Raw genomic sequence first — 21,806 nt, 5'->3', positions numbered from 1 at the left:
CCACAACCCCCTCTCCCCCCACATACCTCCAACCCACCCGCCCAATCACAGCCCCCCCCACCCCACAGGACCCCATGGAAGGAGCAGAGAGACTAGCCTAAGGACATGTTTGTCAAATTGTTGAATTTAATCATTCAGTAAATAGAACAAGGGTTTTACACTGTACCTTTCAAAGCACACGTTCACATTCATAAACTCACATTTATTCACATTTACAGTAAAATACAGTATGACGAAATGTTACGTCATTGTGTATATTGGACCGGATAAACAAGTATCACTTAGAAACTGTCAAATGTTTTATGTTTGAGTAGCTAAACAGCTTACTTGACTAAACATACTTAATTGAAATGAAAAAAAGAAAATGCTAGTTCATTAAATACAAATAGATAAGGCTATTACTCTTAAATGAAGAAGCTTATTCAGTTCTGAACACAGTGTGTTTGTCATTCAAAGTGACACATTCGGTCCTCTACAGTCCTGTAGCTGTGTGTGTTTACTGTAGGCTCAGCCCCGGGGCCTCTCTGCCAGGCCCACACCTTCAACAATCACTCATAAAAACAAGTCATATATTTACTTAAGAACTTCCTCTCCTCCCTCAGTCCCTATGCGCTCCACCACATCAGTGCGTTTACCAAGATGTAGTGATAAGGATATTAAGAAACAGCATTTGTCTGTTTTTGTTTTCAATCATTACAATGCATTTTAGACGCATGGTCGACTTGTTGGGGTTAAATAGAGACACAGGGGAGTTGTGATCCCCAACGGAGTCACGTCAACAAAGCCAAGTCGTGACGTTAGAATTATAAGGTTCTATCTCCATTTTTGTCAAAATTTAGTTTTTTACATAATCTGATCCATTAGGTGTTTATTAATGCCTGTGTGGTGTTATTTTAAAAATGTTGAAATTGTTGAAATTAGTTAGTTAGTAATTAATAAAACACAAAGGTTCCATCTCACAAAACATAATGGAATGTAAAAACTTTGACGCTCAATATCTCTGAACTGCCCTAAATGGAGATAGAATCTTATCATTCTAAGATCACGGAATACTGTAACAACACTGTGCTGTTTTCCAAGCAGGTTTGCATACATGACTATCTGCTGTATGTGGAACACACAGCTTCAGATCTTACCATGAGAGGTTAGCGTGTGCAAAGGCTACTAGAGGGGTGGAAACAAGGAAAATAAAAGGCAAAATAATTGCTATTCGTCTTATAAATGATAAAATCACGTCATGCAACACCAGGTGATAGGGGTGTTATGTGCGATGGCCTAAATTCATCAATTCTCAATTCATCATTCTTCAAAATCAACACAATATAAATATACATAATATATTTACACAAATCACAGTATCTGGGGATGTTATCATTAAAATACAGTATATACCGGTAACCTGTGACCTCCACCTGTGCATACTATACAAATGTGAACACATATATTTATTATATATATTTTAACACATATATTTATATAATCTTTTTTTAAGACCCACCTCTAAATCCTTTGTGCATTCACAATAACAGTCTATCTTCCCCAAACGTGTCTATATACCGTCAACATCTATTTTACAAGTGTCTTGAGATTAAATCCATCTTCCTTATACAATAAAAAAAAATACATCAGTAGTGTGAGTGTCCAGTCTATCCATAGTAAAAAAAGACCATCACACCGTCAGAGTTTCTCTCACAGAACCGGACCTGCCTGAGCTCAGGTGGTCGTTACCTTGGTCAGTCTAACTGCTCAGAGATACGCCACAGCACTGCGTACGGAGGGGTATCTGGAGGGGTAGCTGTAGGTGTTAGACAGCTGTCTCTGGAGCGGATGAGGCTGCTGTTGGGGCATTAGCAGCGGCTGGGGCATTAGCACGGGCTGGGGTTGTGGCTGTGGTGGATAAGCCATGTACTGTGTGTTCCTAGAGTACATGTATCTGTCCGGGCCTTTGTCTCGGGACAGATTGCAACAGGTGAAGAAACACCCTCCGGCGAACAGCAAGGCGGCGGACACCCAGCCGATGTAGAGCGCGTCTCCCAGCTCCCTGCGCTGGGCGTCGATCAGGAGGGGGTTGTAGAAGTCCCTGATGATGACGTGGCCCGTCCAGGACACGGGGATGATCACGCACAGGCAGGACATGAGGATCATACAGCCCGCCACGATCAGAACCATCCGCTTGGCCCGGTCGTTGTTCTGGATGCAGTGGGTGCACTGCATCCCCACCATGGCGATCATCAGCCCCAGCCCACCCAGCGCCAGGGAGCAGCACATGAGCCCCCGGGCGGCCTGGAGGTCTGTAGACAGAGCCAGGAGGGAGTCGTACACCTTACACTGCATCCTGATGTCCGCCTGGCGGTAGCAGTTCATCCACAGGCCCTCGTAGCGCGTCTCGAACACGATGATGTTCTCCCCGATGAAGGCGGTGACGCGCCACATGGGCATACCGGTGCTGGCGGCCGCTCCGATGAGGCCGATCAGGGTCAGACACAAGCCCAACATCTCCAGGGCGGAGTTGGCCATCTTCTAGAAACACTGCGGTCCTTTTCCTAGCTAGTCCAGGGAGGTGGAGTGCTCTCCAGGCTTTTCCTAGCTAGTCCAGGGAGCTGAGGTGTGAGTGAGTCTCTGGCTGTGGTAGAGTAACAACTACTACCCCCCCTCCTCTGGAGTGGTTTTGCATCCCAGTGGAAGATGAGCTGCCGTGTGTAGCACCTGTACAGCCCTCCTCCCTCCTCCCTCTGGACTGACAGCAGAATGGGGAGGGAGGGGACTGTGGACGGTTGCTAAGGAAACAGAATCCCCCAGGATAATTTTTTCTTTCTTTTGTAGGCGACACCGATCCTGGGGAGGTGCAGTAAGCTGTGACTTTGTTTATTCAAGTCTCAGTTTACTCTCCTGAATCCAGTTGGACATGGAAGGAAACTTGGCAGAAGATATGATTGATGTAAGTAAGGATATTTACTTAGAGGTTAGAGGTTCTATCCTTCAATAACTCTTTAATTCCCACCTCAACCTTTTTTTTGTGTGAGTGTGTGAGTGTGAGTGAATGTGTGAGTGTGAGTGTGTGAGTGTGTGAGTGTGTGAGTGTGAGTGAATGTGTGAGTGTGAGTGTGTGTGTGTGTGTGTGTGTGTGTGTGTGTGTGTGTGTTGCTGTCTGATCCACTGTCCCTGTCCATGGGTGTCCCTCAGGGCTCCATTCTGGGTCCAACCATTTTTTGAATATATATTCAAAAAATCTTCATAAATAATATTGCTCATGTTGCTGCCAACTCATCCATCCATCTGTACGCTGACGACACTGTTCTGTCCACATCCTCTCTGAACTCTGGCCTGACCTCCCTGTAACAACACAGCTTCAACAGCATCCAGTATGCCTTCTCCAACCTCCACCTTCTCCTAAACACCCAAAAAACTAAATGCATTGTTATGTATTGAAGTGTTATTTTTAGCTACAACTGGTCTTCAACTGGACCCTACCCCAAGCTACCTGTCCCCCTAAAATCACCTCACTGGATGGGTCAGAACTAGAAATTGTCAACACATACATTCGGGGCGGCTGTGGCGCAGGAGGTAGAGGCTGTGTCTCAGGAGGTAGAGTCGGCGTCTAATGATCACAAGGTTGCCACATGTCGAAGTGTCCTTGGGCAAGACACTGAACCCCAAAATTCCTCCCAGTGAGCGGGCCAGTGCCTTGCCTGGCAGCTTGCCGCCATTGGTGTGTGAATGTGTGTGTGAATGGGTGAATGAGAGGCCGTTGTAAAGCGCTTTGGAGCAGTAAAAAAGGCGCTATATAAGTGCAGTCCATTTACCATTTAACATCTAGGTACCTGGCTCGACAGTTCACTCTCCTTTCAAACCCACATCAGTAACCTGCTCACCAAAGTCAGAACAAGAACTGGTTCCCTGGTCACCTGACCATCACTCCACAGATCGATCTATATCTATCTATCTATCCATCTATCCATCTATCCATCTATCCATCTATCTATCTATCTATCTATCTATCTATCTATCTATCTGTCTGTCTATCTATCTATCTATCTATCTATCTATCTATCTATCTATCTATCTATCTATCCATCACTCCACACCAGGTGACAGACCCACTGGTATCAGTTCATTTATAAATCCATCATCAGCAAAACCCCCCATACCTCCGCTCACTACTGAACATTTCCACCAGCAAACGCAATCTACCCTCCAGCAGACGCATCATCACTTACGTTTACATTTACATTTTTGGCATTTAGCAGACGCCTTATTCCAAAGCGACTTACAATCAATACATTTGAATACTAAGCATGTGAATCAGCAGTCCACTATTCGTTGCAGGAAGAGTACTCTAGCTCGGGCCCGGGGCCACTGATAGAAGGAAAAACCTTCTCCCTATTATCGCCTTCTACTAAAAAAAAATTTTTTTAGATATTTTTTTTTATATTGCTGGAGAAACTGAGAAACAGTACAAGGGGGGCAATAGAAGTTCTTAGGGACACAGTAGAGGGGAAAGCGGGTGTCTTTAGGAGACGTAGTGGTGAGGGTCAGAAGATGTCTCAGGAGGAGCGCCAACCTTACGTCCACACCTCCTTTGGCCGTCACTCTTTCCAGTTTGCTGCCCCCTACTGGCTGGAATGAGCTGCGAAAGACAGTAAAACTCAACACCTTCATCTCGTTCGTTACCCTCTTTTAAAAAACGAATTACAAGATATTATAGTCTCTGATCACTGCACCTGCTTTTTAAATAACTTGGACTTAGATCCCAGCTGTTTTATAGACAGTGTATATTGTGATGTTGTATGTTAGGAGGATGTTAAACATAATGACTCTTTGACTCTTGTTGTTTATTGTACTCATGTTCTATATTGTATATACTGTTGTGTTGTTATGTTGTATCGTACAGACAGTCTTCTGTTTTGCCTCTTAGCCAGGTCGTCTTTGTAAATGAGAACTGGTTCTCAATTGACCTATCTAGTTGTGTGTGTCTGTGTATCTGTGTCTGTGTATCTGTGTTTGTGTGTTTGTGTGTCTGTGTATCTGTGTCTGTGTGTCTGTTTGTGTCTGTCTGCCTGTCTGTGGCCTGAGCTCTACAGTGGTTGCTTCTGTCTTCAATCTGTCTTCAATCTGTCTTCCCTGAAGTGTCCCTGTCTTCCCTGAAGTGTCCCTGTCTTCCCCTTGTGACATGCAGAGTGGGTGGAACAATCTGGTTTCACTGGTTCAACAAAAGAGACAGAAGTGTTTGTTTTTCTACCCAGCAGGATAAGACAATAACAGGTTCAGTGAGAACGTTTCCGGTTCGTTCTTAAGTAATGACAATAAGTAATGACGACAATTGAGATTTGCACTGGAAAAATAAAAAGACAGTTGATTAAGATATCCTTTTATTCAGGTATTGTGAAACACAATAGGCCGCCGCCCAGGCCAGTGCTGTGAAAAACAAGGATCATACAGGAGAGAAAAGTTCAACATGAACAGTTTACATTTTATAAACAATCAGAACATAGTCTAGTAGTGCATGTTTGTTCTCAAAGAGCAGATAAGCAGATTGGCCGGTTGGTTACACATATTGATGATCGTTTGTCATATCCACAATTTTGTGATGTTGGATTTTCTTTCTTTTACAGAGAATGTATGAACTACATTACAATCGACACAATTGCACACAAAAAAATCACAAAAAAGAAAAAATTCTCATTGAATAAATAATCAAGGGTTGGATGGCATTTACCACGACAGCCTCACGGTCAGTTCCTGTTACTTCCTGCTCTGAAATTCAAAATCCAAAATGTCGGTCTAGGATCCAAGTAACACAAAAAATTAAGTCATGAGTCTTTTAACCCTCACTGGTACTGGTTGTACTGGTTTGGGGCGTAGACCACAGACCCTTGCGGGGGCACGACAGAGTAGGTGGGCTGGTAGGAGTACCCCGGCTGGTACGTGTATCCAGGCTGGTAGTTGTACCCAGGCTGGTACATGTTCATGTTCCTCCCCTGGTTGTAGATGACCCTCTCCTCCTCGTCCTGCGTGCGGGGCGCGTGGCGGCACAGCAGAATCACCCCGGCCACGAACAGCAGCGCAGACGTCACCCAGCCGATGTACAGCGCCTCTCCCAGCTCCCTGCGCTGGGCGTCGATGAGCAGGGGGTTGTAGAAGTCCCTGATGATGACGTGGCCGGTCCAGGACACGGGGATGATGGTGGTCAGGCAGCCCATGAGGAACAGGCAGCCCCCCACCACCAGCACCACGTGCTTGGTGCGGGCGCGGTGGTCCACCACCTTGGTGCACTTCATCCCCACGGCGGAGACGATCAGGGCGATGGCGGAGAGAGCCACGGAGGCACACATCAGCCCCCGGGCGGCCTGGAGGTCGGCGGGGAGGAACAGGAGGGAGTCGTACACCTTGCACTGCATCCTGATGTTGGCCTGCCTGTAGCAGTTCATCCACAGGCCCTCCCAGCGCGTCTCCATGACAATGATGTTCTCCTCGATGAAGGCCGTCACCTTCCACATGGGGAGACCCGTGACGGCGGCGACGCCGATCAGACCGATGAAGCCGATGAACAGCGCCACCACCTCGCAGCAGATGGCCTCCCGCCTGTCCTTCTTCTCTACCCGCAGCTTCTCCTCGTACAGCGTCTCCTCGTAGGACTTGGCCGCCTTCTCGTCGTAGGCCGTGTCGGCAGCGTACGACTGAGGCGGCTTGTAGTCGCCGTAGCTGCTGCCGCCACCGTAGGACCGCTCCATGTCTGTCTGTCTGTCTGTCTCTGTCTGAGAGAGAGCTGTCGCTGTGTGTCCTCACAGCTGAAGAAGCAACCCTTAATGAGAGAAGAGGAGCAGGGTTGTCTTTTACACCCCAGAAAATATGCTAACGATGCAATGCCACCCTACTGGTTCTGCTGCTTCACACATCCTTCTGATCAGAACAGACGGACGGGGGAACTGGTGATACTTGAGTTGAACAGATTATGTAGCACCATTGAAACCAGATTTTTAAAGGGATTTGTTGGGTTGGCTATTGGATGTTGATACCTTAATTGTATCAGGAGCATTCAGTGTGTTTGAGTGAATCAAGAGAAGATTGCTTCTTTTAGGCCACAGACAGCAAAACAAACTAAGTGAAGTTCCCACAACAACTAGATGATTCAAGTAAAAGTAAAAGTAAAAATAAACTCAATCATATTAAACATTAGATCAATGTATCAAGTCTATTTTCGCCACACCATGTGCAAACTGCTTTTTAATAATAATAATAATAATAATAATAATAATAATAATACATTTTATTTATGGGCGCCTTTCAAGGCTCTCAAAGACACCTTACAAAACATAATTAAAACCACATACCAAAACATTAAAATCAACAAAGCAAAATGAGATAAAAACAGCAGTCAGAAATAACAATAAACAAAATACAGGAGATCAAACCAAGTAAAAGGGTAAAACAATGTTGTTTAATATAACACACATTTTATGTTGTTGGTGCTTTCTGAACCAGGCCTGAGCGTGTGAACACAGGGTCGTCACAGGTGTGAAGGCGTCTCCTTGGCTCATGCTTGTGTGTAAACGGACACTTTGAAAGGTGTGGAGGAGGAAACCAGAGACGGGTTAGTTTCTCCGGCCATTAGCAGATCACTGCTGCCTCCTTTATTGTTGTTTACACAATACAGTTTAGTATTAAACAATAGTTTAGTATTACCTTATCAAACATTGATTTTGTGTGTGTGTGTGTGTGTGTGTGTGTGTATTACCAGACAGTTGTAATTTACAGACTCTTGGGAGACACAGATCATACTTCTTCTTTTATTCAAACTGATGATATTGTAAAGATATGTATGGTTGGGAAAGATGAGAGGTAAAGAATTACCGGTAATGATATCACTAAGAAACAGATGCACGGTAGAGAAGTATACAAAGTATAACAAGATTACAAGACGTTTCACTGAAGACTGTCAGGGTGGTTTTCAAATGTGTGCAGGCAGTTGCGCCTCTCACAGAGAGGGGTGTGTCCTGTAACACAATATTCACACACTTCATGCCTCCATTTTCAAAAACCTGTATGAACATAACACCCTAGAAACCAGGGGAGGATGTGGCACACCATACTAAGTAAATGCCATTTCTCAAGCTTTACCTAGAAAATAGAACATACAGTGGCTATCCAAAGTCAACACACCCCTTCACCTTTTCCACATTTTGTTGTGTAATTGATTCCTATGCAAATCAGAGACCCTATAAAAACAAAGATATTGATTCCAAAATTACATTATCCTTGCATTAAGATGGACTCAATTGAACTTATTGAGTGATTGTTGATGACACTTTTGCTTTTTTAGCTCAATTTTAAAATGAGTCTATAACACAACACAATGTGGAAAGAGTGAAGGGGTGTGATGACTTTCTGGACTTCTTACAGTTGTGTAGATGCTAGATACTGATAATTAATCAGAAACTATTTCACAATCACACCATTCTGGAGGTAGTCTTGGGGATAAGGACCAGACATTTCCCAACGCTTTGCATTCCGTTGTCGACCGTCTGAATCAACTTGATAAGATGTGGTCATCTATGCTGTTATGTATCACAGACATCTCTGATGCAGTAGCCTAGAATCCGCTTTCGGTTTTTAGACATTTCAAAATAAAATGTATGTGTGCACAATCTAGGGAACAACATGACACTTCTACATGGTGACAGATACTCTGACATGCAGACTGACTGCATGGTGAGGCGACTGTTGGCCGGACTTTGGTCATTGATGTTGTCCTCCAGTAAGGGGTTTGTCATTGAGCACTAATAATAATAATAATAATAATAATAATAATAATAATAATAATAATAATAATAATAATAATAATAATATTAATAATAGATGTTATTTGTATAGCGCTTTTCCTGCTAACGTTGCAGCTCAATGTGCTCCAATCATTATTTTATTATGTAGTCATTTAAAGGCAATATTAAAAAGATGTGTTTTTAGTCTTGACTTGAACAATGCTTTGGTCCCCAAGTCGGCAACATATTAAATGTTCAGACTTTTCTTTTGAAACACGGAACGACGTTTCAACTCGTTGAGAATCACAACACAAACTCTCTAGTCAAGCCAAAACACTGCAACAACGCAACGGATTGGGTGAGTACCCGTTTAAGCCTACTTTCTTATTTCTTAATGACTGCCTCGTTTAAAGTCTGTTGGATGGGAACTATGGTAAGAACCATATAGATGCTAGTTAGCGCTAGCTAGCATTAGCTGGATGGTAGTTATCAGGGCCGCGTTCGAAAAGTCGCTCTCAGAGCGCCGGAGCGTCCACGTGACTGCTTCTTGTCCAATCAAATTACTTGGTTCCATTATGACGTTGAACCCAGTGAGCGCTCCGGCGAATTTACGAACGCGGCCAGAGTGAGAGTCAGCCCAGTAACAACATTGCTTTGTTCAGAAACTGTATTCTGATGTCTCCTGTGATTTATAGCTCATGTTAGCCATCAAGCAAGTAACTGGGTATTGGTTTAATTTCAAAAGCATTAATCATATAGATATTCATCTATATCCATCTATAGATATTCACCTATATTCATCTATAGATATTCACCTATATTCATCTATAGATATTCACCTATATTCACCTATAGATATTCACCTATATTCATCAATAGATATTCACCTATATTCATCTATAGACATATATTAATTCATTTTCTATTTATTTACACTTTAGGAGCACTATTACTGTAAAGCATTTTGGTTGACAAGTGTCATCTGTAAATGTGCTGTATAAATACATTTGATTGATTGATTGAGTGATTGAACCTGTAGGTATTTACGCCAGAGGAGTTACAATCCCAGAAACCTGAAGTCCCGCCCCCTGGGTAAGAAAGTCCCCATCTCCTCACTGACCCTCACTACAAACAGCTTCCCTCTGATCTCTTTCAACATTCATGTTTATGTTTCAATAAACTTTCATGAGTTTGGGAGTGTCATTATCAAAATAGTTATGTCAGCATCACCATCAGTCACCTGCGTCATAGTTAACAGGTGAGTGTACGCCCCTGGGAAATGAATTGAAACCCCACTGAAAACGACACTTTAGAGAGAGGGGAAAATTGTTGTGGTGTGGGTTGCCAGATGGAATTGACAACTTCCAGCCCAACCACAGTCTTAAAAACCGCCGAATCCACCCAAAAAGCACCAGTCCAAAAGTTAAGGCAGCGTTCGTAAATTCACTCTGGAAATCTGATCAGCACTGATGGAATGCCTCTTGTCCAATCAAACGACTTGGTCCCTTTATGACGTTGAACCCAGTGTGCGCTCCGGCGCTCTCAGAGGGAATTTACGAACACAGCCTATGTATGTCAGAAAACTGAAAACTGACAACTGACAACACTGGGGATTCACAGCTCTGAGAGGGAAGCCACTCCTCTGTGTTATTGTCTGTCTGACCCAGCGTACGTCTGATCTCTGCAGAGATAGAGACAGCAAACAGGAACAGAAACTGTAAAACTGGTAGAACAGGCTGGCTGAGTGTCACAGAATCCTCACCTGTGGTTTTTTAAAAGTAAACAGACACACTTCATCTCCCAGAGAAACAGTCAGTCACTGCCATCATGTCACTATGGAAACATGGTCACAACTACAGTCTAATACCCTGTATTTCACAAACCTCTGTTTAGACTGTTAGCTGATCAATATGTACAGTACGTGGGAGACGTTTTGAATTGTAATACAATGTTTAACTCTTCAATTATAGTCTAAGGTTACAAACATGTCCAAAAGTGAGTTTTTTCTTAGGTTAATTGGAAACTAAATGGGATTTATAATTGATTCACAGTAATTGATATACAAAAAGTATATAATAAAGACCATTCATTCATTCATTCATTCATTCATTCATTCATTCAAAAGGTGGGTAGAAATAACTGCTAAAGTACTTATTAGTGACATATATCTTTTTTTTTTTACCTTTATTTAATCAGATAAAATCAATGATGATCTGGCTAAGAGGCCCCGGCAAGAATAAAAACAAACATAGAAACAGAAATACTCGTCAACACAGAACAACACACACAACACATGAGAACGGCTAAAAAACAAAGTCAACTAACCTATGTGTGAAGGGAGAAGGGGGGGGGGGGGGGGGGGGTTGTGTGTGTATGCGCATTTGTGTGTGTGTATGCGCTTGTGTGTGTGGTGGGGGGGGGCAGTCAGCAGGAACAACAGTCAACTATGACCTGCTGAAGTTTATTGTTGAACATGGTGATGTGAGGCTGTGCTTGAAGAGCAGAAGCATGACACACCCTGGGAGGTGATCTATACTGGGCTCAGAGGTCAGAGTTCACTGTGGGCGGAGCTTAAAGATGATCATATTTATCAACATGGGACGAAGAGTTCAAATTAATTGGATTAATGTAACACCAGTATGATATCTGTGTGAATGTTGGGGATTTTAATTAGGCTTAAGATTGCAAAAAAGCAGCACCTGCACACTCAAATTTGTGCAAAAAATGTAGTTTACATAAAGCAGACAAGTGAATGCAGTGGTATAAAGGGTTCAAACAACATCACTTGATTTAGCCAATCAACACCTGTCATATTTCACCTAGTGGCTAGGCATCAAGGGAATTGTAGTCCTAGATTTAGTGGACTACAAAAACATACACAAGTGTTCGTGAGACAGGAAACACCAAAATACATCAAATATTTACAATATATACACATAGCAGAACAGAAAACAATAGAGAAATGCTACATACATGCAGACATCAGGCAGTAGCCATCATATAGCATAGACGTTGATGTCTGCATGCTTGTAGCATTCCTCTGTTGTTTACTGTGAAAAGGTTCAGGGATGCGATGCACAGGTGAATAGTATTTGAGTGCCACCTGCTGTATAGATGCTACTAGCAGGGTTCCACGGGTCCTTGAAAAACAAAAAGTTTTTGAAAATAGACATGGGTGCTTGAATTCCCCCCTCTCTCTCTCTCTCTCTCTCTCTCTCTAAAAAAAAAATATATATATTCAAAAAATGTTTACTTAGCTCGTCAACTAGTAAATAAGTCTCTGTATTGCTTAACTTTACACATATTTCACAATATATTGTTTTGCTGTGCTGTGGTAGAGAAGGCAAGAGACCATCTAGTGTTCACACATTCAAGCCTCTCTTTTTAATTGTTGTCTGTGAGCGGATAGTTATATTATATAAACTCTCATCTAGATCTGTCTCAAACTATGCCGTGTTGGGTCTTTGAATTTGAGGGAATTGAGTCTTGAAAGTCCTTGAAAGGTGCTTGAATGTGATGTTTCAGAAGGTGTGGGAACCCTGTACTACAAACCACATCATACAGTCCCCAGGCTTATTTTCTATTGCGTCACAGTTGTGAAACTGTGAGAGTATTATAACATGCAGTTACTAGATCTCTGTATCTGTTGCAGTGTTGAATTTACGTTGCTATTTGATAGTTGTTGTTCAGTCAAATGTGGGTTGGAAGTAGGTGTTGTAATGTGCTGGTTATTTACCAGTGTTGATCAGGGTTCCCGCGCTGGTCTTAAAAAGCCTTAAAGTCTAAAATCCAGCAATCCGATCTATAAGGCCTAAAAAGGTCTCAAATTTCAGCTATTCAGTCTAAAAATGATGCTTAAAATGTGCTAGGTCTTAAAAATTAGATCCTGCAAGGAAATCAGTCCGACCACATCTATTTACGCAGAAATTAATCAAGCTGGAACCCAAAAAATGCCAATAACAACTTTTATTTGTATAGCACTTTTCCTGCAAATGTGTATTATTGTATATCCTTATATAATCAATTAATTGTGCATTCCACAATCTGGGTGCATAAAAATGAGAATGCAGCCTCACCAAATCTCTTCTTTTGTATAGCCTAATGTGGTACACAGAGAAAACCAGCATCAGAAGACCTGAAAGCTCTATTGGGCTGATATGCTAGCAGAAGACCTGAGAGCTCTATTGGGCTGATATGCTAGCAGAAGACCTGAGAGCTCTATTGGGCTAGCAAAAGACCTGAGCTCTATTGGGCTGATGCTCTAATACTCTGTTCTATAACATATTGAGGATTTCTTGATTACAAATATTTTACCTTGATAATGTTACTCACCCATTACTAACATGTATGTTGCATTGAATCTGTCTCAAACTATTTTACAGTAAAATAAATAAATAAATCCATAAACACACATACTGTAAAATAAATCCCAATGTAGTTAAGTAAATGTCTGATATTCTGAATGGGCCAGTGGGTCCAGTGGGGCGACTGTGTCTCAGGAGGTAGAGCCGCTGTCTAATGATCGCAAGCAGGGCTGGACTGGCCATCTGGCATACCGGGCATTTGCCCGGTGGGCCGCGGTAGTTTTGGGCCGAGCCGACCGGCAAAATATATATATATTTTTTATTTATTATTTATTTTATTTATTTTTTACCAGCCGGCCCGGCCGAAAGCTACCATCGAACGGCCCATAAATCGAAAGCTACCATTGAACGGCCCATAAATCAGGGACAGCGGCCCATTGGCCAATTTTCTATACAGACACTGGGCTGGCCCAATCAACAGAGAGAAGGGGGGGGGGGGTCAGGGGTCACGCACGTCCGTCTCAGTTTCGCGGTAGTTTTGGACCGAGCCGGCAGGCAAAATAAATGTAGTTAGCCTGGATAGTTACTAGATAGATACTGAGAGAGATGGAGCGCAAAAGCACACTAAAACGGAAGGGAGGCTGGGAAAAACTTAGGGAGAAAAACAAAAAGAAACTCGAGGCAGATGCTGCCAAATGTGTAAACATTAGGGACATGTTTGCTGCACCCTCAAGTTTACCACAGCAGCAACAGCAACAGGTTGAAGAGGAGGCTGGCAGGGAGGAGCGGGAGCAGGGTACAGATACAGAGGATAGAGAGGATACAGAAGAAGCGGGGCCGAGTCAGCCTGTAACCGTTGACCCGGTAAGGAAAATATAGGTAGCTGTTAGGGGTGTAACGGATCGCCCCCCACGGTTCGGCACGCATGTGTACCGTGGATCAATTGCAAAATGTAACCAAGTAATAATATTACTTAATATTAGTTAATATCCCTTGTAAATCACAATGTAGAGTTGCCATGAAAAGATAGACGCGACAGTTGCGTGCTTTGTTTTACTCTAAAGCGCAATGATAGGTTGATAATGGAAAAAAAAATCTAGAACAACAAGGCTGCGTTCGTAAATTCGCTCTGGAATCTGATCACTGAGTACACTGGTCTACTTGCACTGGTACCATTGCTTACTGTATGTAGTCGTCTTTGTAGTGGTTTGGGGGAATACTACAGTTTGTCATATGACTGTACAGCACACAGTATATAAGACGAGTATATAAGGCAAGTATTTTTGTGCTGGTGGGTGTGGTCCGACCGATTGGGGTGGGCCTGTCTGGGCCAAAAATGCCAGGGCCTAATTTTTGTCCCAGTCCAGCCCTGATCGCAAGGTTGGCAGATCGGCGGTTCGAGCCCTGGCTGGCCACATGTCGAAGTGTCGTTGGGCAAGACACTGAACCCCAAATTGCTCCCAGTGAGCGGGCCGGCGCCTTGCATGGCAGCTTGCCGCCATTGGTGTGTGAATGTGTGTGTGAATGGGTGAATGAGGTCCAGGAGGTAGGCGTGATGTGTCAGAGACCATCCGCAGAACACGTCACCAGCCAGCAACTGCAGAGGCTCCACTGCCAGGTACACACCACTAGTTAACCTCACACCACTAGTTAACCTCACACCACTAGTTAATCTCACACCACTAGTTAACCTCACACACTAGTTAACCTCACACCACTAGTTAACCTCACACCACTAGTTAACCTCACACACTAGTTAACCTCACACACTAGTTAACCTCATACCACTAGTTAACCTCACACCACTAGTTAACCTCACACCGCTTGTTAACCTCACACCACTAGTTAACCTAGTGGTGACTAGTGGTGACTACAGACCAATTTCAAAAGCTTTCTGTCCTAGCCAAGGTCCTTGAGCGACTAATTAACGATCAGATCAAGGACTTCCTAGATTCACACAATATCCTATCGCCCCTTCAGTCTGGCTTTAGGAAGCAGCACAGTGTCTGCTGCTGTCAAAGTGGTTAATGATGATATTACTGAGGCTTTGGATAAGAAGAATCACTGTGCTGCACTTTTTATCGACTTCTCTAAAGCCTTTGACACCGTCGATCATGCCATCTTATGCCAGCGCCTCTCTGATATTGGGCTGTCCCCTCATGCTGTTGGCTGGTTCACCAACTAGGCCTACCTGTCACAACGGAAACAGTCTGTGCAGTTTGGTGATCTCTCATCCAACTTGCTCACTGTTTCCAATGGGGTGCCACAGGGTTCGGTCTTGGGGCCAACTCTCTTCACCATTTATATCAATGAAATAGGATTAATCTCTAATGCTGCTGTTCATTTGTATGCGGATGACACAATCTTGTATTGCTTTGCATCCTCTATCAACCGTGCCTTCGAGGCTTTGCAGACTGCTTTTGATGCCCTTCAGTCCCAGCTGTTTCAGCTCAGACTGGTGTTGAATACAGGGAAGACCAAAGTCATGCATTTTTCCAATAACAAGTGGGTGCCAAGTGCTCTTCCTGACATTGTATCATGTTAGGGTTCACCTATTGAGCTTGTGCCAAACTACAAATACCTTGGCATTCAACTGGACGACAGCCTCTCTTTTCAACTGCACATAGACAACCTTCTAAAGAAACTGAAATTGAAGCTAAGCTTTTTCTTTAGAAACAAGTATTGTTTCTCAGCTGCTGCAAGAAAACGTCTGGTTGCTGCCACCTTTCTGCCTCTCTTGGACTACGGTGATGTCTTGTACATGAATGCCTCTGCTACCTCTCTTCAACATCTGGATGCAGTTTACCATGGAGCGTTAAGGTTTATAACAGGCTGTAAACCCCTTATGCATCACTGTGTGCTATACTCTCTGGTTAACTGGCCATCTCTCTCTATCCGCCGAACCCTTCACTGGTATATTTTCATTTACAAATCCATCTTTGGTCTGCTTCCCTCCTACCTTTCTAACCACCTGTCACGCAAGCAATCCGTCTACTACGGCCTTCGCACACAGGACATCATCACATACTCCATCCCCTTGGACCTCCGGACCATGAAAGGCAAAAGGGCGTTCTCATTTGCAGCCCCTTCCTCTTGGAATTCTTTACAGCAGAGTCTGAAACTGTCTCATCTTACAGTTTCAGCAACATACAGTGCAAGTCCATGATTTGTTCTTGCAATTGAGTTGACCCTCCCTTTTGCCCATTGCTGACCCCTCCCTGTCCCTAGCTCTTTAGCTGTCTGTTTTAGGTTTTGTAGTTTTAGTTTAGTTTTAGATTATCTTAGACTGTTTTAGACTAGTTTTAGTTTTAGACTATGTCGTTTTAGTTTAGTTTTAGACTATGTAGGCCAGGTTTTGTATTGTATTTGTTTGTGGTGGATGTTGTATGCCTTCGAACAGGTCACACTTGAAAATGAGCCCTTGGGGCTCAATGTGTTTTTACCTGTATAAATAAAGGTTACATTTCTATTTTTTTTAATCACACCGCTAGTTAACCTCACACCACTAGTTAACCTCATACCACTAATTAACCTCACACCACTAGTTAACCTCATACCACTAATTAACCTCACACCGCTAGTTAACCTCACACCACTAGTTAACCTCACACCACTAGTTAACCTCACACCACTAGTTAACCTCACACCACTAGTTAACCTCATACCACTAATTAACCTCACACCGCCAGTTAACCTCACACCGCTAGTTAACCTCACACCACTAGTTAACCTCACACCTCTAGTTAACCTCACACCACTAGTTAACCTCACACCGCTAGTTAACCTCATACCACTAGTTAACCTCACACCACTAGTTAACCTCACACCGCTAGTTAACCTCATACCACTAGTTAACCTCACACCGCTAGTTAACCTCACACCACTAGTTAACCTCACACCACTAGTTAACCTCATACCACTAGTTAACCTCATACCACTAGTTAACCTCACACCGCTAGTTAACCTCATACCACTAGTTAACCTCACACCACTAGTTAACCTCACACCACTAGTTAACCTCACACCACTAGTTAACCTCATACCACTAGTTAACCTCACACCGCTAGTTAACCTCATACCACTAGTTAACCTCACACCACTAGTTAACCTCACACCACTAGTTAACCTCACACCGCTAGTTAACCTCACACCGCTAGTTAACCTCATACCACTAGTTAACCTCACACCACTAGTTAACCTCACACCACTAGTTAACCTCACACCACTAGTTAACCTCAGAAAGGAAGGTTAAACAAATTCATTGGATGGCGTTTTATCATCCAGTAAGACAATGACCCCAAACATGCTGCCATAGCAACTAGGGACCCCAAACATGCTGCCATAGCAACTAGGGACCCTAAACATGCTGCCATAGCAACTAAGGACTTTTTCAGGGCCAAAAAGCGGAAGCTTCTCGACCAGTTGAACATGCATTACATTTCCTGATAGTAGGATTTTAGGCATACATGCCCATGTGATCAAATCTATACTGGTGAAACCACCCGTCCCCTCAAACAAGGAATCAGTGAACACAGAAGTTCCATGAGACCCAAAGATGTGAACGACCCTGTAGCCTGTCATGTTAATAACCCCTCCCACCCCATATCCTGCCTTAATAATTGCTCCCACCCCTCATCCTGCCTTAATAACCCCTCCCACCCCATCTCCTGCCTTAGTAACCCCTCCCCCTCCAGGCATTCATCAGAGCAACGCATCCGGGTACTTTCCCCTCCCGTAATGTCCACGCCCCTTTTTGGGTGATAGAAGCGGAGAAGCGGAGAAGTTTGACTGGTGGTCAATGGGAATTTCTGGTCTTCGCTACTTTAATCCGATAAAATAAGAAAACCGTAGTGCTTTTTAGATATTAGGAGCCCAAATCCGATGGCCAGTTAGGCAAACTATTATATAGTGTCATTGCCGATCAATGATCGACGTCGTTATATAGAGACAATTAATGAAATAGGGGTTGATTCACCAGATCAGTCATACGTCATCTCCCTGTCATCTGGGATTTGTAGTTCTTCATTTTTCACTTTTTTTCCAAATGTATTTTTTCTCTTCAGTTTGATAATAATACATCATACTATAATATAATACTATACTTTATCATATTAACGATTTTTTTTTAGAACACACACAGGCAGGGGTGAGGGGGAGAGAGGGAGAGACACACAGGCAGGGTGGAGGGGGAGAGAGGGAGAGAGACACACAGGCAGGGTGGAGGGGGAGAGAGGGAGAGACACACAGGCAGGGTGGAGGGGGAGAGAGAGAGACACACACAGGCAGGGTGGAGGGGGAGAGAGAGAGACACACACAGGCAGGGTGGAGGGGGAGAGAGGGAGACACACAAGCAGGGTGGAGGGGGAGAGAGGGAGAGACACACAGGTGGGGTGGAGGGGGAGAGAGAGAGACACACAGGCGGGGTGGAGGGGGAGAGAGAGAGACACACAGGCAGGGTGGAGGGGGAGAGAGGGAGAGACACAGGCAGGTTGGAGGGGGAGAGAGGGAGAGACACAGGCAGGTTGGAGGGGGAGAGAGGGAGAGACACACAGGCAGGGTGGAGGGGGAGAGAGCTAGAGACACACAGGCAGGGTGGAGGGGGAGAGAGGGAGAGACACACAGGCAGGGTGGAGGGGGAGAGAGGGAGAGAGACACACAGGCAGGGTGGAGGGGGAGAGAGGGAGAGAGACACAGGCAGGGTGGAGGGGGAGAGAGGGAGAGACACACAGGCAGGGTGGAGGGGGAGAGAGGGAGAGACACACAGGCAGGGTGGAGGGGGAGAGAGGGAGAGACACACAGGCAGGGTGGAGGGGGAGAGAGGGAGAGACACACAGGCAGGGTGGAGGGGGAGAGAGGGAGAGACACACAGGCAGGGTGGAGGGGGAGAGAGGGAGAGACACACAGGCAGGGTGGAGGGGGAGAGAGGGAGAGACACACAGGCAGGGTGGAGGGGGAGAGGGAGAGACACACAGGCAGGGTGGAGGGGGAGAGAGGGAGAGAGACACACAGGCAGGGTGGAGGGGGAGAGAGGGAGAGACACAGGCAGGGTGGAGGGGGAGAGAGGGAGAGACACACAGGCAGGGTGGAGGGGGAGAGAGACACAGGCAGGGTGGAGGGGGAGAGAGGGAGAGACACACAGGCAGGGTGGAGGGGGAGAGAGGGAGAGCGTCTCAGAGCTGGAGTCTTTCTAGCCCAGCAGCTGATCCTCAGCAGGTGGAATGTGTCTGCAATCAGCGCCCAGCAATTATCACCTCCACCTGGCCCCGCTCCAGGCCACACCTCCTCAGGATCTCCTCACAGGAAACAGAGAGCATCATGGGGCAGGGATATAACAAGTATGATAATAATATATCATAGTATTATAGTATAGTATGATATATTATTATCATATATTATAATATAATATATATCTAATAATAATATATATATATAATATATTAGTATAGTATAGTCTTATCTTATCTCCTATGAGGCTCTGAGCTCAGGTCATTAGTTTAGTAGTTAACTAGCGTAGCAGCCCTAAGTTATTCTATGATTAGAAAGTGCAACTTCTCTACTTTCAGAAACTGTTGGATTTTTTTCGATTGCACATATAGTCCAAGAATTACGATAGTTTTGAACCCTGATGTTAGATGTAGACCCCCCCCAACAAATATATATTTTTGCAGATCTACAACTTGTGTCTTTGCCTTGAGGAACAGAGAACATTGATGTGCTGCTGTGTGCTGTGTAAAATTCATGACATATTAATATGTTTTAATTACCAATATCATTTGTTACCTTTTATGACAGGCACAGGTTGGGACATCTTAATAACAATGCCTAGCAGGAGGTCCTTGATGGACACCTGTAGTTGCCATGGTAACAGAGTGACAGTTGGTTTACTGACCCTGATAGAGGAGGGTCAAGGTTTTACAATAAAGAGTTGAAGACGTTGCTCCGTGGTCCTGCAATTTGTATAAAGCACACATAATTCATGGTGTAGGACCCAGACATGACTGAGGAATTAGAAACATTTCTCTCACACCAAAAACTTGTTTTCCACACCTGCATAGGACATAGGACACAGGTAAAACACCAAAAGAGGTTGAGTAAAGTCATGAATTAAAACAAAGCAGTCAGAGTTGTTTATTATAAGTAGGAAACCAATGTATTTGACATGATATCAATACTTTGTACTATTTACAGACAGTAATACAAATGCAGCCTAAGCAGCCCGATGGGTTGTTTTACAAATGATCATATCTGATTTACATTTCAACTATTTCACTACACTAGACTATTGATTGCATCCAGCAAGTTTGGAATTTATTTTAGAACATTATAAACTCCTCAAAAGAAGTTCGGAAACGTTATTTCGGTCGATTATTCCCTTTAATAATACTGAATACTCTCAACCAGAGTGAATACCAACAGAAGAATATTGCAGGGGGTTTTGGCAAAAAAAATGTAGCTGCTAGCCACACGTTTAGCTGTGTTGCTCCTTCCACGAATGCATGATCCTTACAAGTTGTACCTCGTTGTAAAGGTGACTAATCAGGCTTTCCAACGATATAAAATACAACACCATTTGGTATTATTAAATGGGAGGTATAATCGACCGAAATAACGTTTCCGAACTTTCCTTGAGGAGTTATTTGGGTGGTAACATTGACACCAATGATAAAACATAAATAAAACATCGTTTTGCATTTTCAGTGAACAACATTTTACATTTAACAAAAATACCCCAAAAATATTATGTGCAAATTCTCCACAGAAAATAATGTGCACGAGACGTGTTAGTAGTACATGTGGCACAGTGTGTTCTGACTCGCTACGGTCAGTTACAGAGCCGTGAAGAACCATGTTTGACACAATGACTTGAAAGTTTAAAAAACAACACAAAAAAACAAAGATAATAAAAACAAACATATGACAATTCAAGTAAAACAGGATTCTCTTAAGTTAAAACTAAATTAATGTCTCGTCCCCTCTGTGAAGAGAGGGTCAATACTATATAATATAACTAGAGAAAACAACATGAAGGCTAAAAAGCTAGCCTTCGCTTTGCAAAACAAGATACAAATTATATACAGAAACAAAGAAAAAACGCTCCGAAAAAGTATCAGTGTAGAATCATGTGAAAACGTACAGGTACAGAAAGACTTTGCAAGACTTTTACTAGCCTGTCCTTTACCTTTCTTTATAACTATCTCTTGAAGGACATCATTATTAACTCAAATCATATACAGTATATCTCAAAAGTGAGTACACCCTTTAGATTTTTGCAAATATTCTGTCATATCCTTTCAGGGGATAACACTATCTTAATGAAACTTTGATATAACTTAAAGTAGTCAGTGTGCTGCTTGAATAACAGTATAGATTTATTGTCCATTGAACATTACTCAGTACACAGCTGTTAATGTCTAAACAGCTGGCAACAAAAGTGAGTACACCCCATAGTGAACATGTCTAAATTGTGCCCAAAGTGTCAATATTTTGTGTGACCACCATTGTTATCTAGCACTGCTTTAACCCTCCTGGGCATGGAATTCACCAGAGCTGCACAGGTTGCTTCTGGAATCTTCTTCCACTCCTCCATGACGACATCACAGAGCCCACGGATGTTGGACACCTTGCACTCCTCCACCTGCCTCTTGAGGATGCCCCACATGTGCTCAATTGGGTTTAGGTCTGGAGACATACTTGGCCAGTCCATCACCTTGACCTTCAGCTTCTTCAGCAAGGCCGTTGTCAT

General features: G+C 43.7%; 2 protein-coding genes across 2 annotated transcripts; both read right to left on the bottom strand.

Annotated features, from left to right (window-relative positions):
- Window positions 1–1,746: 1,746 nt before the first annotated feature.
- LOC308173589 (claudin-4-like) lies at window positions 1,747–2,517 on the bottom strand (the record flags this gene model as incomplete). Its single annotated transcript, XM_080548616.1, has 1 exon — window positions 1,747–2,517. One exon carries the CDS (start codon window positions 2,515–2,517, stop codon window positions 1,747–1,749), a length of 771 nt encoding a protein of 256 aa, XP_080404742.1.
- Window positions 2,518–5,828: 3,311 nt separating this feature from the next.
- Window positions 5,829–6,731, bottom strand: LOC308153836 (claudin-8-like; the record flags this gene model as incomplete). Its single annotated transcript, XM_080527020.1, has 1 exon — window positions 5,829–6,731. One exon carries the CDS (start codon window positions 6,729–6,731, stop codon window positions 5,829–5,831), a length of 903 nt encoding a protein of 300 aa, XP_080383146.1.
- Window positions 6,732–21,806: the final 15,075 nt, after the last annotated feature.

This window comes from Nansenia antarctica, assembly GCF_963989245.1.
Source record: "Nansenia antarctica genome assembly, chromosome: 1".
NCBI classification, from domain to species: domain Eukaryota; kingdom Metazoa; phylum Chordata; class Actinopteri; order Argentiniformes; family Microstomatidae; genus Nansenia; species Nansenia antarctica.
The sequence above is the reverse complement of the archived record's forward strand: the minus strand, read 5'-3'. Positions and strand labels throughout refer to the sequence as shown.